We start from the raw sequence: 15,206 nt of genomic DNA, 5'->3' as shown, positions 1-15,206 counted from the left end.
TTTTACTTTACGAATTTAAACCATATAATTAGCCAAGTAGTACTTGCATTCTATGGGAGAGTGCAGCACTTTGCAAACATGATAATACGTATTTCGAAGTAAATTAAATATTAGTTCGGGAATTTCTATTATAGCTTCGATAAAGAATTCACATACATGCATATTTCATGTATATCCTGTATATATTTAAAGAAAAATTATAAAATAATCATTAAACATTACTTTTGTATAAATCGAACTATTAATCATTATTTCTGTAAAATAAAAACGGTCATTAAAATAGGCTACAAATACACAACCACGAAAAAGTGTTGTATGATCTAAAAATCAAATACTTTCAAATTAGGCTTCGTTTTTCAGGTTTAGATTCATCCTATATTTATATTACTTTCTCATAGCGTATAAGAATTCTATATATAGAACTAATAACATTGGTTGGGTAAACAGTTAACGATTAAAATTTACTTTGTCAGGTATATTTGAGGTATTTGAAAAATTCTTAAAATTTCAGCAGAATAATAAATAATAGCAAATAAATGACTCCGCCTATTTTATCTCAGAACAACTTAGAAAACTCTTAAACAACTAGAAAATTCGCAGAACATTTTCAATGCCTTACATAAATAAGTAATATATAATTACACACATAAGATGTTTTATAACTAGTGGTACGAGGAAGCAAACAAGAGATGATTCTTCTTAGAAAAACTATACAAGTCGACAATATAGAATTAAATCTATTCATATAGGGCTTCATTTTCGAGAAAAATAAGTTTGAAAATTTGTCATATAAGCTTTTCAGGTGCATTAAAAAAATCTTAAAAATAGCGTTAACATAACTTTTATCTAATAGTAAGATGTTCAGTAACTAAATGTAATTAAAATCGAATTGTTGTTTATTTTCTTGTATTTTTTTTTTCAAACTCTTACCAATTTAATTATTAAAATAATAAAGCGTATATCAATGCATACATTCAGTGCATATATAGATGCACATACTACACATCTATAGTCGTGATTATTTTCCTTTTAGCATATTCAGTATAAGTTATTGCTTATTTCTCTGTTTTTAATAATAAATAGTAATAATGTAATTAAAGTTATTTACTGCAATTTACGCATTAGACATGTATTTTTCAATTAAAATAGTAAAAGATCTCAATATGTAGTTCCAATCTTTGTGAATTCTTTTTGTTTGGTGCGTGGCTGTTATGGCATCCCCACCCAATTCTCACGACCAATCCGCGTTAAGTTCAACGAAATTCTACTGAAATCGAGGAATACTATCTATTGTATTAAATGTATGTATTATTAGATATGCATAAAATGTTACATTTTTTATTGCTTTATAAATCGTGATAAAAATTATTTAACGAAAATTTAATGAGAAAAAGAAAATGTAAATCTTTATCGTTTCTTTTATTTTTGTTTAAATAACAAATATTTTTGACTTTGTATATAAAAGTCATTGCATGTGTACATATATAAACATATATATCTTTTTAAAAATATCTTTAGGAATAATATATATCAAATATATAATAAATATCTTTTCAAAAAGTTTCTACGAAAGAAAAAAAAGTGAGAAATATTAAAAATACTTAAGAGAAAATGGCGGAAGGAACAGTTTCAGAGACTTTAGGATAAAATAAAGAAGAACTAAACAGCGGACTTAAGATTCAGTGTGATGACTCTTCTGTACTTTGACTGTTCATAAATTTACTTTGCAAATTTCTTAGAATGACTATCTTAAAGACAAAGGGCATTGGCCACATCAATAACCAATGGTTTAAGATAAAAAAAAGATCAGGGTATGGGAGTATGACGATATCACGTGATAGACACATCGACAATTTTTTATAGTATGTGCATACAGTACCAAACAAAAGTATTATAGCACGGTCTACATTTTCTTCTGTCCTCTGTAAATCTATCAACAATATATATGTTTAATTCTTCGTAGAATCTTTTTGTAAAATGTAAAATATGGACGAAGCAATAAAAAAGTTAAGTTAAAAAAAAATAGATTTCTTTTTACTTTATTTATTTTATAATACATTAATACAGAAAAAAAATAAAGAGAAGGTTGTGTCTTCACTAAAGCAAAATACAAGCGAATTAATTCAAACAAACAAGCAAATTCAAATAAGTTCTTTCTCAAAGGACAGAATCAGTTTATTAAACCCTATTAACGAGTCCTTCAGTGGATCGGAGTAAAGCAAGCGTTTGCATAGCATCATCAATTCTAAATGGCAACAGTGCTTAAAGTGTGGTAAACGTAAAATTCTATAAGCGATGTTGCCACTTCTAGCAACAGAGTGCACTTTCTTCCAACAAGCTTCGAGAATTATCTGACAAAGAGTAGGCTATTTTATTGTTTAAGCCATAATACTCTTGGTTCTAGTTTATTTTAGTCATAGCCCCGGTCTTACGTTGTCTTTTGCGTACATAAAAGTCTTAGCAAAGGGCCGTCCAAAAGGATAGGAGGATATAGCTAGTCAAAGCTATGGAGTAACATCGAATAAACGAAGCACCGGTGAGAATCACCAAGCGTCGCCATATTGTTACTTTAATTTGTTCATATATCTCAGGGTTCTTCAATAAATATAACAAAAAGATGAGAATTTGTTCGATATCGTTGAAAAATTCAGTGGCCCTGAAAAGGGCCGTTTTTATCGGTTCTTTTAAAATGAAATGACCAAACTGCTGATTTATGCACTTCTGACAAATTAACCTCCAAAACCATAGAGTGTACGTCCTTGGCGTTTCAATGCATATACGACGTCCATAGCCGTAACTGTCTTTCTTTTAGCATGTTCGGTGTAAGTTACTGCATCACGAATGACGTTTTCTAAGAAGACTTTCAATACACCTCGAGTTTCTTCGTAAATCAATCCAGAGATACGTTTGACACCACCACGACGAGCCAAACGGCGAATCGCAGGCTTAGTAATACCTTGGATATTATCACGAAGAACCTTCCTGTGCCGCTTTGCACCTCCTTTTCCCAATCCCTTTCCACCCTTTCCGCGTCCAGTCATTTTATTTAGTTAGATAGAATTGCTCAGAGATAAGCTTCTGTAAATAAAATAAAATGTTAAATTAACTTATTCTAGTTAAATATTTACTACTAATTAACTCTTACTGAGGAAAAAGAAATCCATTACTTACACTTATTACTACTTAAATTAAAACGATTCAAATTGTTCGATTTTGATCAAATATGTTTAGTTTTGTTTTATAATTTGTTATTGTAACTTCATAATGTTTCTCTTATAAAAGTCCTGATATTCTTATTGGCGAAAAACTCGACTAAATATTAGGTGTTGGAATTAATTCATAGAGTTTTTTATTAAAAAATAACGATTTATTTGAAATGAAAATTACATTATTGAAAATACTGCCCATCACTTTTGCCACAACTTTTTCCCATCTTTCAGGTAGTAGAAATATACCCCGTCGAAAAAACTCTTTGTCCTTGAAGGCAATCCATGAATCGATCCAATTTTGGCAATCTTCGTAAGATGTTAAATTTTCCCCTGATAAATCATGAGCCATTGATCGAAACAGGTGGTAATTCGAAGGGCCAATATCTGGAGAATATGGCGGGTGGATTAAGACTTCCCATTTCAATGTTTCCAGATATGTTTTCACTGGTTTCGCCACGTGAGGTCGAGTATTATCAGCAGCAAAATAAATTTATCGTGCCTTTTGCTCCATTCCGGCCATTTTTCCTTCAATGCACGACTCAGACGCATCAATTGTAAACGATAGCGATCCCCAGTGATGGTTTCATTTGGTTTTACCAATTCATAATATATCACACCTTGTTCATTCCACATTCAATTCATTACCGCAAAATAAGCAACATTGTTTAAAACAAAAATCTAATTCACTTGCGCGTGCTCTAATATGAGGAGGACTTATATTAGATGTACTCGTTTCTTTTTGTTCGTGTTGTCTTAAACGGGAGCAATAGAACTCTTACGAGTCTAATTTTTATGACACTGCACATGAATAGTCACAGATTTTTGGTTTTTCAGGTATTCCGAAAATTGATCACCTCTTTCAGTACTTTTATCAAGTAATATATCTTCATGCCAGATCAACAGTAACAATATCACTTTCAGTTAAAAGTTTACTACAGATAAAACAAAATCGCGACATTTATATTGAATCGACCAATAAAAAAATTATAACATCAATTTTTTTAATACGAAATATCACTTTTCCAACGAGTACAAGTCTGAATTTGTTTGATCAATACTTTAAGAGATATATAACACTACAGCCATCTAGCGAAAAAGTAATGGATTTCTCTTTATTCCCAACCTAATATAAGCTACGTCTCCGAACAGGGTACTGAGTATTACTTACTGTGAACAGCGAAGACGTTGCTGGTATCGAAGCTGCAGTCGAAATGTGATGTTCAGCCGCTGAGACGGCTGGTTTTGTACGCTTGAGATTCCGATGCATCCCCTCCACAACTCTTAGAACCAATGGCGAGCGTTTAACAAATTCTCTATTCAAAGAGTAAAAATAAAATGAACAAGACTGATGATAAAAAGAATACCATGCGATATTATTGTAAGAACATAAAAGTAAACCATTTTTACTTTTTATTTTGTAATACATCATTTTTAAAAACTTGTTTTTCTGTTGTATAATACAGCTTCTAAAATCTACAATAGAGTTGTAAAACTCAAAATGCTTGGTTTTGACTTAATCTCTCGAGATTAAGATGACAAATTTAAGATATTATTTAGAGATTTGCGATTGAAGATCGCAATAACATGACAATTTGTTTATTATAAAATAAAAGTACAAAAGTTTGATACGAGTAACGTAAGAATACTGAGAGATGTCTTAGCGGAAGGAACGTTTTTGAGAGTTTCGAGACGAGATCAGAAAAAGAAAAACGAGCCAACATTAAATACTGTAGTTTGTTTTAAAAATTAGCTGCTTGGACATATGTAAATTAAATAATAATATTACGTAAAGAGGCTTAGATTAAATAAGGGCCAGGATATGACAGTATGAGATTGAAATTTGATCCGAAATATTCTTTGATTACGTTTCAATATCTGTATATAATTGCACTGTTGTAAATTCTGAGACAGAAAATATATACTTCTTCGTATTATGGCCCCTTCTGAGAAAAGAATACAACTCGAGATAGAGACTCTTTATTAATTTAAGGGACATCATTTTTTCTCGTTTAATTTAACGAAAGCTATGAAAATAAAATATACAGGAACAAACAGTTATTCATGGTTACCCATTCTTTTATATTTTTCTGTTATTTGAAAACAGATTTTTTGTTAGTTTCTGCTTTTAAAGTCTCAACAAGAAACAACTTTAATTTATATATATATATATATATAAAAGTGAATTTAATCGAAAACAAAATTATTTCTGTTAAATCTCAAAAACTATTTCATTGACCCACGTATATTTTATCTTTTTATTTCTTACAAATCCTCACGCAAAATGATTTCTCTTTATAATTTTCATTTTGTTTTTTTTTGTAAGCTGTTATATCATACTTCACGGTTAAAAATACACTCGTAAATAAAGAATTTTTATTGTATATTCTTTCAGAAGAGCATTAAATTAGTCATTCAGCCGATAATAATATTGTTTCATTATACGAAAAACCAAAAGAGTAATTTCATGTTTTGTAAATATTGTCTAGAAAATAATGATTCGTTTAAGAAAAAAAGGAATCACTCTCATTATTTGTTTAATGACGAGTATTCATCTATTCATATCGTTTGTTTTAAAATTGTATTATAAATATATATAGTTGTTAAATTTTTTATTGTATTTTATATTATATTATTACAATCACACACACACACACACACACAAATTACGAATGAAAATAACTTGGTCTTGTAATAAAAAGACCAATCACCAATAGGTGATACTCAAATGTATCTTTCAATAAATCAATTATTTACAAATTAAATTTAATTATTTAAAATTATATGGAATATTTGTTTTTCATAGACTTGCTGTGTAAATTAATAAAAAATATGATTGTCTATTTAGTTTTTTTCTTATCTTGGAGTTTAAAGTGTGATTATATTCTTAAGAGTCTTCAAAGGAATGAATATTCAATTAAAAAAAGACTAGTTTTTTAAAAAAAGATAAGCCTTGAAACGTTTACAAATTTTTTTGTTTTTCAACATAGATTTTGGCTTGCAATATTCATTTGAACACTAATTATAAATGGAATGATCGATCAAAAACTTGATTTTAATGTTTTCTCATTAAAATTCTGTAGTTATATTATTGAAGGCTTTTCTTCATTTAATTATTTAAATTAGTACTGAATAAATTATTATCTATATTATTAAATACTAGTTTGCTATAAGTAGATGAACAAAGGAGACAGTAAATTAAATAAATGAAGATTTTTTATTTAACATATTTTAATTAAAAATTTGTATTTACATATTTACAGACGTTGTAGAAAATAACACTTAATATTATTACTCTACTTGTACAATCACAGTCACTACAAACTATAAATTAAAACTATTAAGTATTGAATGCTTTAAAATATGAAATATATCTGCATAAAAAAATGAGAAAAAAGAGAGGAAGGGGTAAGAGAGGTATGTTGAGATATGCATGTAAATCGATATTCACTCCAATGACTTATAAAAAATGTTGTGGCCCTGAAAAGGGCCAATTTATAGGATTTTGGTGGAAATAATTATTTCTTGGCAACAGCCTTGGCAGTTGTCTTCTTCGGTTTAGGAGTTCTAGTTTTGGCAGCTGGTGCCTTAACAGTTTTCTTAGCTTTCGAGACAGTTTTAGGTGTAGCTGGTTTTTTCGCAACTTTCTTTTCGGGTGTAACAGCAGCAGCGGCTGCGGCAGCGGCAGCAGCAGCAGCGGTAGCAGATCTTGATGTTGCAACTTTTGATTTTTTCGGATCGGCTGCTTTCTTCACAGTTTCAGCCTTTTTAGCCGGTGCTTTGGTTTTCTTTGCAACAGCAGTAGCAGCAGTTTTGCGTGCGGCAGCAGTCTTCTTTTCTACAGATTTCTCAGCCACTTTCTTTTCCTTAATAACTCGTGGAGCTTTAGGTTTGGCAGGGCTCGCCTTAATGGTCGACAACTTGAATGATCCAGACGCACCCTTTCCTTTGGTCTGAACAACGGCTCCAGTCGAGACCGCATTTTTTAAATATTTCTTGATAAATGGTGTTACTTTTTCGCCATCAACCTTATACGTAGCTACAACGAATTTCTTGATGGCTTGTAACGACGAACCCTTACGATCCTTCAATTCTTTAATGGCGGCAGTCACCATTTCAGATGTCGGTGGATGAGTAGATTTTGGCCTTTGAGTCTTGGCTTTAGGCTTAGCCACTTTTTTCGGTGTTGCCGTAGTCGATTCAGTTGAATTCTCAACCGCTGTTCCAGAAGTATTGACTAAGTCCTCCATTTTAAGATATCTTAGATGGTCTTTCCTCTTCAGTTATATTAATTTATAACTCGTTAAGTCCTCTTCAGCTATTTTCGGCAAAGTACGACGTTGTATCTATCGGTATGATTCCGTTAAGTTGGGTATATCAAACTCTAACGCGTAAGGAATGACCGTCATTTTGTATCGTAGCGCGGACCATGAAGAGAGACTCTCTCGATATGGCGCACGAACGTCTCGATTAGAAAGATACGCAGACAATTCCGACATCGTAATTTCAAGCTTATTTTAAATGATACTAAATGTTCCCAACACTTGTTTTATATATCAATCGAAAGTTTAGTTTATGGGCTTTCATAATATCTACTTTTTATCCATTTTTCTATCCGATTTTGTTCATTATTTATAATATATTCCGAAGCATACACTTTTCAGATGATAGTTTAGTCGATAATATTGTTAAAATTTACTTTATTCTTTATTAAAATTATATGTTTTTTCATCTTAATAACATCATCATGGATTAATCTTTCCATACCGATCAATAATTATTCTCATATGGGTCTTATTGTTGTTGAAAATATCAAACAAATGCGACGTGTCAATACCATACGATTTACTTTTCGTCGTACACGTAGTCGTCAACACCGGTTAACACATTTTTGCACTAACGTATATTATCAATGTGATTAATATTTTTTATTTCATATTATTGTGTAAGATATGTTTGTGAAAAAACTTGACGATTAATTGGTCGATTAAGTCGAACAAACGTAGATTATCCAGGCGTACTTCCTACGAAATAAGAAGAAAATAAACGACTGAGTGAAGAATGGATTTTCATTTGTAAAAGAAAAAAAAAAACTGAAAATATATCGGATCAACTAATTAATTTAACAATTTTTATATTTTATTAAATTACAATGAATCCTTTTGTAATACGATCTCGATGTAAATTAATAGAATAAAATGTTCTTCCATAATACGGTATTCTTATAGCACGATTTTCCAAATACGACAAGTTAACAAATTTGGATTATTCTTGTCTAACACGAAGGCTTATTCATTCTATAGCGTTATTTTCTTATTTTATTTTTTAATTTGTTTTTTATTTAACACAATTTTGTTAAAATGTAGAACGAATTAATTGTGTTATAGGAGAATTAGAGTGTACATTGTTATTATTTGTTAGGAATACACGTATGAATGCCATATATGTAGGAATTGAAGATTCATAAAGAAAATTATTCTGGTATACTTCAATAAATTAACAAATACATATTTTAATTATATAATTTATGTATAACAATTAAACAAAATACATGTTTTTTCTCTGTTTTGTAGCAACAACTCGTTCACCTAACCCCAAATTATTTGTTTTTTTTTTTGTCTAATAATTGTTATAAGTTATTTTATTATTTTTTGCAGTAATGCAAAACGAGAGTGGATTGAAAAATAATTAGTCTCGGCAAAAATATCTTTTATTTTTAAAAATAAAAGAGAACTTAACCAAAAAAAAAAGGAAATTGTTTCTATGTTAAACTCAAAACACACAGTTCAATCAACCTTATTATATTTTATTTGCATTTACAAGTTTCGTAGGAACTTATCAACATCAATTTGACTATGTATGATTTTCATTTGAATTAACATATTAACCAAATTTTGTCAATTAATATACAGTCAAACCACGAATTCTATAATTTATTAATATACATATTGTATGCTGCTGTGAGAATTGGTGTACAACAAAATCATGGATTCCAAATTAAAGATAATTTTATCAGTTGAAAACCGCATAGGGAACCAATTGAATAAAAAACAAGCAAATTAGTTAGCAGTTAATTTATGTGTCGTAAAAATTCGATAGAATTGGAAAAATTTGTTGTTGCAGCAAAAATAGCAGGGTTAATCTTGGATTGTTAATGTTTAATTGTTCAAGTGAACGAGGACGCTTATGAAAAATAAGAAATTGAAGGGAAGGGAGGATAAACGTATGTTCCACTATAGAAAACAATCAAATAATCGGATTAGAAAAAAAAGAAAAAAAGAAATAGACTAATTTTGAATCGTAGAAACGGGTTGAGCTATTAACTCTCTGAGTATTGTAATTTAGGGACCTGTGCTGAGGTCATTTTAGACTCACGCTGATATTTTACTAAATGCATATTAATAGTAGCTTAAACTCCTCACGGATTTCTATCAATTCAGGGACAATCGCGTTTTCTTTATAGCGTTCGAAGAAGAAATTTAATTCTGTTCTTCGTATTTTTTGTATATTCAACATTTTAATATTTAATATTTTATATTTTTTACTGTGTTAAATTATGATAAGGCTGTAAGAAGTATACCATCGTTTTATTTTTTACATTATACGTAATCAGTTTTGTTGCTGTGTATATATCATATGTTATCGCTTTCGAAATATTAGATTTGGTCAAAACAAAAGATTCCAGTATGTGGTATGAGAAATATTAATAAAGAAATCTTGGCCATCATCAAATGTCCAACCCACGCACCTCGCAACAACGCATATCACACATATACAATTTATATTTCGTATATGCATACATGCACGTAATATACATACACGTACGCACGCGCGCACGCACAGATTAGATATAACTATATTATAACTTTTACAATTATTACAATGTTATTTTTTTTTTCTAACTAACAAATCTGATGCGTCTAGGTATGATTAATACTCAGTTGTGTTTTCACAAATTTTCTAATTTATAGTTTCCACGAGTCAGATGGCTTTGCCGTTTTTAGTCCTTTGGTACTTACAATTTGTGTAAAATACTCGACTAGTTTATTAGGATGATTTTTTATTCTGTGAGTATATGCTTTTACGACAAATTTGAAGATTTGACGATTATTTGATTTTCAGAAATGAATTTGTTCAATTGGCCTCCAAGATCGTGCGAGTTGACACCTGTCGATTATTTCCTATGGGGCTACGTCAAGTTACTGGTTTATGCTGATAAACTAACAACAATTGACGCCTTGGAAGTCAGCATTTTTCGTATTATTCGTGACATATGGCTAGCAGTACTCGAAAAAGTGACGTAAAATTGGACTTCCAAAATGCATTTTGTTAAAAACCAGCCGCAGTGGCCATATGTTCGCAATCATTTTTCAAATGTTAATTGTCATGTGTTGATCTTCGAATTAAAAAATATAATAAGCGCTGAATTAAATGTTATTCTGAAAGATTTAGGAATTTTCTAGGTGAGAATTAACAGGCAGGACTTTTGCAAAGATTATCAAATCGTATAAAATTCAAGGAAACAACAGGTCTGACCACCTTGCCGACTAACCCACCACAAGAACAAAAAGCTTATGAAGAAGCTTTGGAAACTCTAAGCAATATGAACCTTGCACTTATCTTTAATGTATTTATTGAAAACAGGTATCATATCTTAAAAACCGAAAAAATGTTCGCCACCGTTAATGTGCTAAACAGCATTGATTCAATACAGTACAAATGAAAAACTTTAAGTAATGACGTTACAAATATTCTTAACACCATTAAAAAACACCGTTCCAATCTACATTAACTGCTAACCCTTGGCTGGGAAAGTCGGGACCCTTCATTGTTGTTTCTGATCTTATACATTCTCAAAGTAATTAAGCAATCCTGATTGTTCACAAATAGTAATCCCCGTACGAGCACTAATACAACTTGAATGTTTCTGCACACGGTGCGATATGTATCCTTTGAGTGAACAAAATGAATTATTTATGAATCGCCAATAACGATTATGCTGGACATGGAAGTTATGTATTCATAATATATTATGTTCATATTAATCAAAGAAAAAAATATATATCGAATTGAGGAAATAGTTTTTTCGTATTTTCCCGGTAGGTTGATTTTGATTTGATTGCATAACTCTGTATGTAACGTTAAATCAACGAATATCAAACTTTAATTACAAATTAATCACGAATTTTTTAAATTATTTAATTGATATTATATTTATCCCACAAATAAAATACTTTTCTGTAATAAAATGGATATCTGAAAATTTAATAATCCTAAAATAAGTTTCGCTGTATAAAAATTTGGAATTTTTGCATTACAAATAAATATCAATTATTGAAAATTTACAACGGGACTGGGAACAAATACTTCTGTGACTCGCTGTGTGTATAATATTTTATATAAATACATAAATAATATATTTGAAAAAATATAACACACATTTGTCTCGTATTTTCTTATATATTAATTTTATTATAATTATTTTGATATCATCTATTGTCTTCTTCTAGAACTAATGTAAGTTCTTTGCCTCCCACTATTTCACACATACCAATCAGGAGCGAGAATATTTTTGCATATAAACCACTGTTCAGGGCCGTCACACTGTTATGACTTGACGGTGATATTCCCTCGTGGTATTTATTTCTAATCAGTAATTATAATTCAAAATGGCGCGAACAAAGCAAACTGCTGCTAGAAAGATTGTCGGTGGAAAAGCTCCTCGAAAAGAAATAGCAATAAGAACGTTACGTAAGGCTGCTACTACTAAAATTACTGAAGTTAAGAGACCTCATCGTTTCAGACCTGGTACAGTTGCACTTCGAGAAATTCGTCGTTATCAGAAAACAACTGAATTGCTTATTCGTAAATTACCTTTCCAACGACTGATACGTGAAATCGCACAAGATTTTAAAGCAGATCTTCGTTTCCAAAGGTCCTCTATTTTCGCTCTTCAGGAATCTTGCGAAGCTTATCTTGTTGGATTGTTCGAAGATACCAATCTTTGTGCTATTCACGATAAACGTATAACCATCATGCCTAAGGATATGCAATTAGCACGACGCATTCGTGGAGATAAAAATTAAAATGGTCTAAATATTTGAACCTTTTGTGTTTTTTATATCCTTGACGGCCCTTTTTAGGGCTACCAATTTCTTCTATACTATAGGATCATTTCTCGTCGAATTTCTAATAATATTCATTTATTGTTAATACTATAAAATACAATATAAAACTACATTTTACGAATTTACCATGAGATCAATTTCTACGAGATTTTATTTACAACTAGTTACCTCTCTAACTCTATCTCTATTATAACGTATTATTTGATTATATATCAATAAGACCTTGTCTTATCCTCTTTCTTTAATTTGTAAATATTTGTAATCTAGAATTTATAGTTTCAAGAAACAAAATAAGATATCTATGGTAGCATATGATTGTATGTTACATTGTATTTTTTTTATTTCATTGTTAGTTTTCAGCTGCTCACACAGAATACGCTGTTGGTCAAAGCGCGGGGTTTTTTGAGCATCGTTATTTGTTACTGTAAATTCGGAACGAGATGATTTTTATAATTAGCGGTCAAAGTTCTTGTAATGTACATTTAATCTTTTCAGACTGTATATATAGAATGAAATAATTCAATTGGATCCCCTAAATATCCTTTTTATTTATTATGTTATATTTTATACTTGTTGAAGAGATACACGTGGCGCTTTCACCGTCATCCTGGCGCCATCTCGCAGTGGTCTATGCAATTGAATTCAGGACGGTATAGTAGAAAAGCTCAAGGAGCTTTTTGCTTGCTAGTTGCCTAAGCATGGTTACCATCCTTCACATATATATTGTAGTATTACATTTTTAAAAACGGATGAATTTTTTTTAATATGACTACCCATACTGATCGACATTTTTTATAAAAAATAAATAATTTATGCATTCATATCTCTCATTTATATAATGTTTCTATAACTTTTTCTTTAACATTTTTAAGCATCTCACAAATATACTAATATAATGCATATAATATATAAAATAGAAATAGTAACACGCGGATTATATACTTTTATAACATCGACAATTATTTTGTTAATCTTTTGAGTGATATTTATCTCTCCAGACTAAAGTTCAAGTAATATTTTTTAAATCATTGAAATTAGATTTGATTTATATTAAAATAGAAATTAAATAAATAAAAAACAAACAGTTTACAATAGTTAAATATAGTTTTTAATTAAAAGCGGACCTTTTTATGCATTTGTTATTATTTTGTTCAGAATAGAAAAATGTGAATGAACTTTAATATTATTAATGTACTATACCTATGTATTTATTTATCATACGTGTATCAAAATACCATACCCATACTTCGTGTAAAACTCGCCTTAAATGACTTGTTTTCTTTGAATACGACTCTCCTTTATCAGCTGTTCGATTCCTTACGCTGATTGGATGTTAATGCAGTAGTGGGGAAACAACGTCTACGACAGACACCAGACATATCTATACGTACTAATTGTTGCATAGCTTAAGGAGTTACATACTTATTACTTAACTTTCAGTTGTGCTCCATCCGTTGTGAAATTAACATCTATTGTTTTTTTATTGATTTTTGTTTTCTAAATTTTTTGGTTCAATAAACTTGCATTATTAGTTCACTGATAATAAAATTAATTCACTTTTAATTCTACTAAATGGATAATATTTCTGTAAGTAATATTAGTATTAACAAATAGAATTTTAATTACTTAGTTATATTAATTCACATTAATTTTTATTGAAAATATTAGGAAAGAAAGATTATGATACATGGATGGGTTGAAAAATTTTGAGCCTAACATAGAAAGAAATTTGTTTCGGTCTCAAACTCAAAATATTATTTAAAAAAAAAAAATACAAATTTTATTTTTTGTTGAGCCTCGGAACTTTTCAATTCACCCTCCTACTTATGCAGTATGATATAAAAATGTTTATCTACCTCATAATTAATTAATGAGGGGGGCATTAATTATCCCAATTTACCCCAATTTCCATTAGTATTATTTTTTTTCTAGAGGTCCTTTTCGTAATTATAATTATTCTTTTTACAGATATAAGACTCACGCACTTGTGGAACAAACTAGACCATATTTTTTGAATTACGACATTTTTTATCCCGTTCTACACGATTATGATTACTCCCAGAAAGAATAAAACGTAATTCAATACTTGCAATCTGCCGGAATCAAAACAAATTGTTGAATTTGTTCAAATATTTTAAAAATCTATTCTTACGTATTTTATGTATTACATGTCAACGATATTTTTTAAAACGATCAAATTAAACAATAGGATTTAGAAAGAAAATACATTAACATTATTATAAATAATGTGATTTAATCGATATTAACAATATCGAGGACAATTCGTTCAAATTATGTTACATCAAATGTGTAGTTAATATAAAAATAATCTTATGTACTTAATAAAGTACTGTGCGATTCTTTACTTAAACCTCTTACCCCCTCATCTTCTCCCCTCGCCGTTAACTCACTCCTTTCTCTTGCTGCCCGAATAATTTAGCTTTAAATTCTCTATCCAATTTACTACCATTAACCTAACGCAAAGGAGGAGCTTCTTATCTAGAACGCGCGAGTACCCATTAATGATAGATTTAAATTTGTCTTTTATTGTTAACGTTCTTCCACTTTGTACAATAATCGCACGCTTTGATCTAGAGTTAGAAAAGGTGTTCGATAAAGTTGTGGTTATAATATCGACCAATACGGTGTCGACTTTAATTAATAATTTATTTCAAGAAGAAATATTTTGTTCTTTTTGCATGTGTACCATAAAAGTTTATAATTTCAAAGAAATACTTTTCAATTTAGTTTGCTATAACAAGATAAATCATTAAAAGTAATTTTAAGATTGACACGAGACACTTGTTGTTACTGTCGTAATAATATAAACGAATGTTTGAATCTAAGTATTCTTAGGTAGAGGATTAAAAAA

General features: G+C 29.8%; 3 protein-coding genes across 3 annotated transcripts; 1 reads left to right on the top strand and 2 right to left on the bottom strand.

Moving 5' to 3' along the window:
- Positions 1–2,654: 2,654 nt before the first annotated feature.
- Positions 2,655–3,076, bottom strand: LOC106794069 (histone H4). The gene has a single exon (XM_014761485.1). It carries the CDS (start codon positions 3,039–3,041, stop codon positions 2,730–2,732), a length of 312 nt encoding a protein of 103 aa, XP_014616971.1. The 5' UTR covers positions 3,042–3,076; the 3' UTR covers positions 2,655–2,729.
- Positions 3,077–6,426: 3,350 nt separating this feature from the next.
- On the bottom strand, positions 6,427–7,594 carry LOC106794071 (histone H1-like). Its single transcript, XM_014761488.1, has one exon. The coding sequence runs from the start codon at positions 7,454–7,456 to the stop codon at positions 6,725–6,727; it is 732 nt and encodes a 243-aa protein (XP_014616974.1). The 5' UTR covers positions 7,457–7,594; the 3' UTR covers positions 6,427–6,724.
- Positions 7,595–11,818: 4,224 nt separating this feature from the next.
- Positions 11,819–12,354, top strand: LOC106794072 (histone H3.3-like). The gene has a single exon (XM_014761489.1). The coding sequence runs from the start codon at positions 11,876–11,878 to the stop codon at positions 12,290–12,292; it is 417 nt and encodes a 138-aa protein (XP_014616975.1). The 5' UTR covers positions 11,819–11,875; the 3' UTR covers positions 12,293–12,354.
- Positions 12,355–15,206: the final 2,852 nt, after the last annotated feature.

The sequence above is a fragment of the Polistes canadensis genome, unplaced genomic scaffold (genome assembly GCF_001313835.1).
Source record: "Polistes canadensis isolate GaletaPanama2010 unplaced genomic scaffold, ASM131383v1 scaffold_22, whole genome shotgun sequence".
Lineage (NCBI taxonomy): Eukaryota > Metazoa > Arthropoda > Insecta > Hymenoptera > Vespidae > Polistes > Polistes canadensis.
Note: the sequence above shows the minus strand (reverse complement) of the source record. Positions and strands in the feature narration are given on the sequence as shown.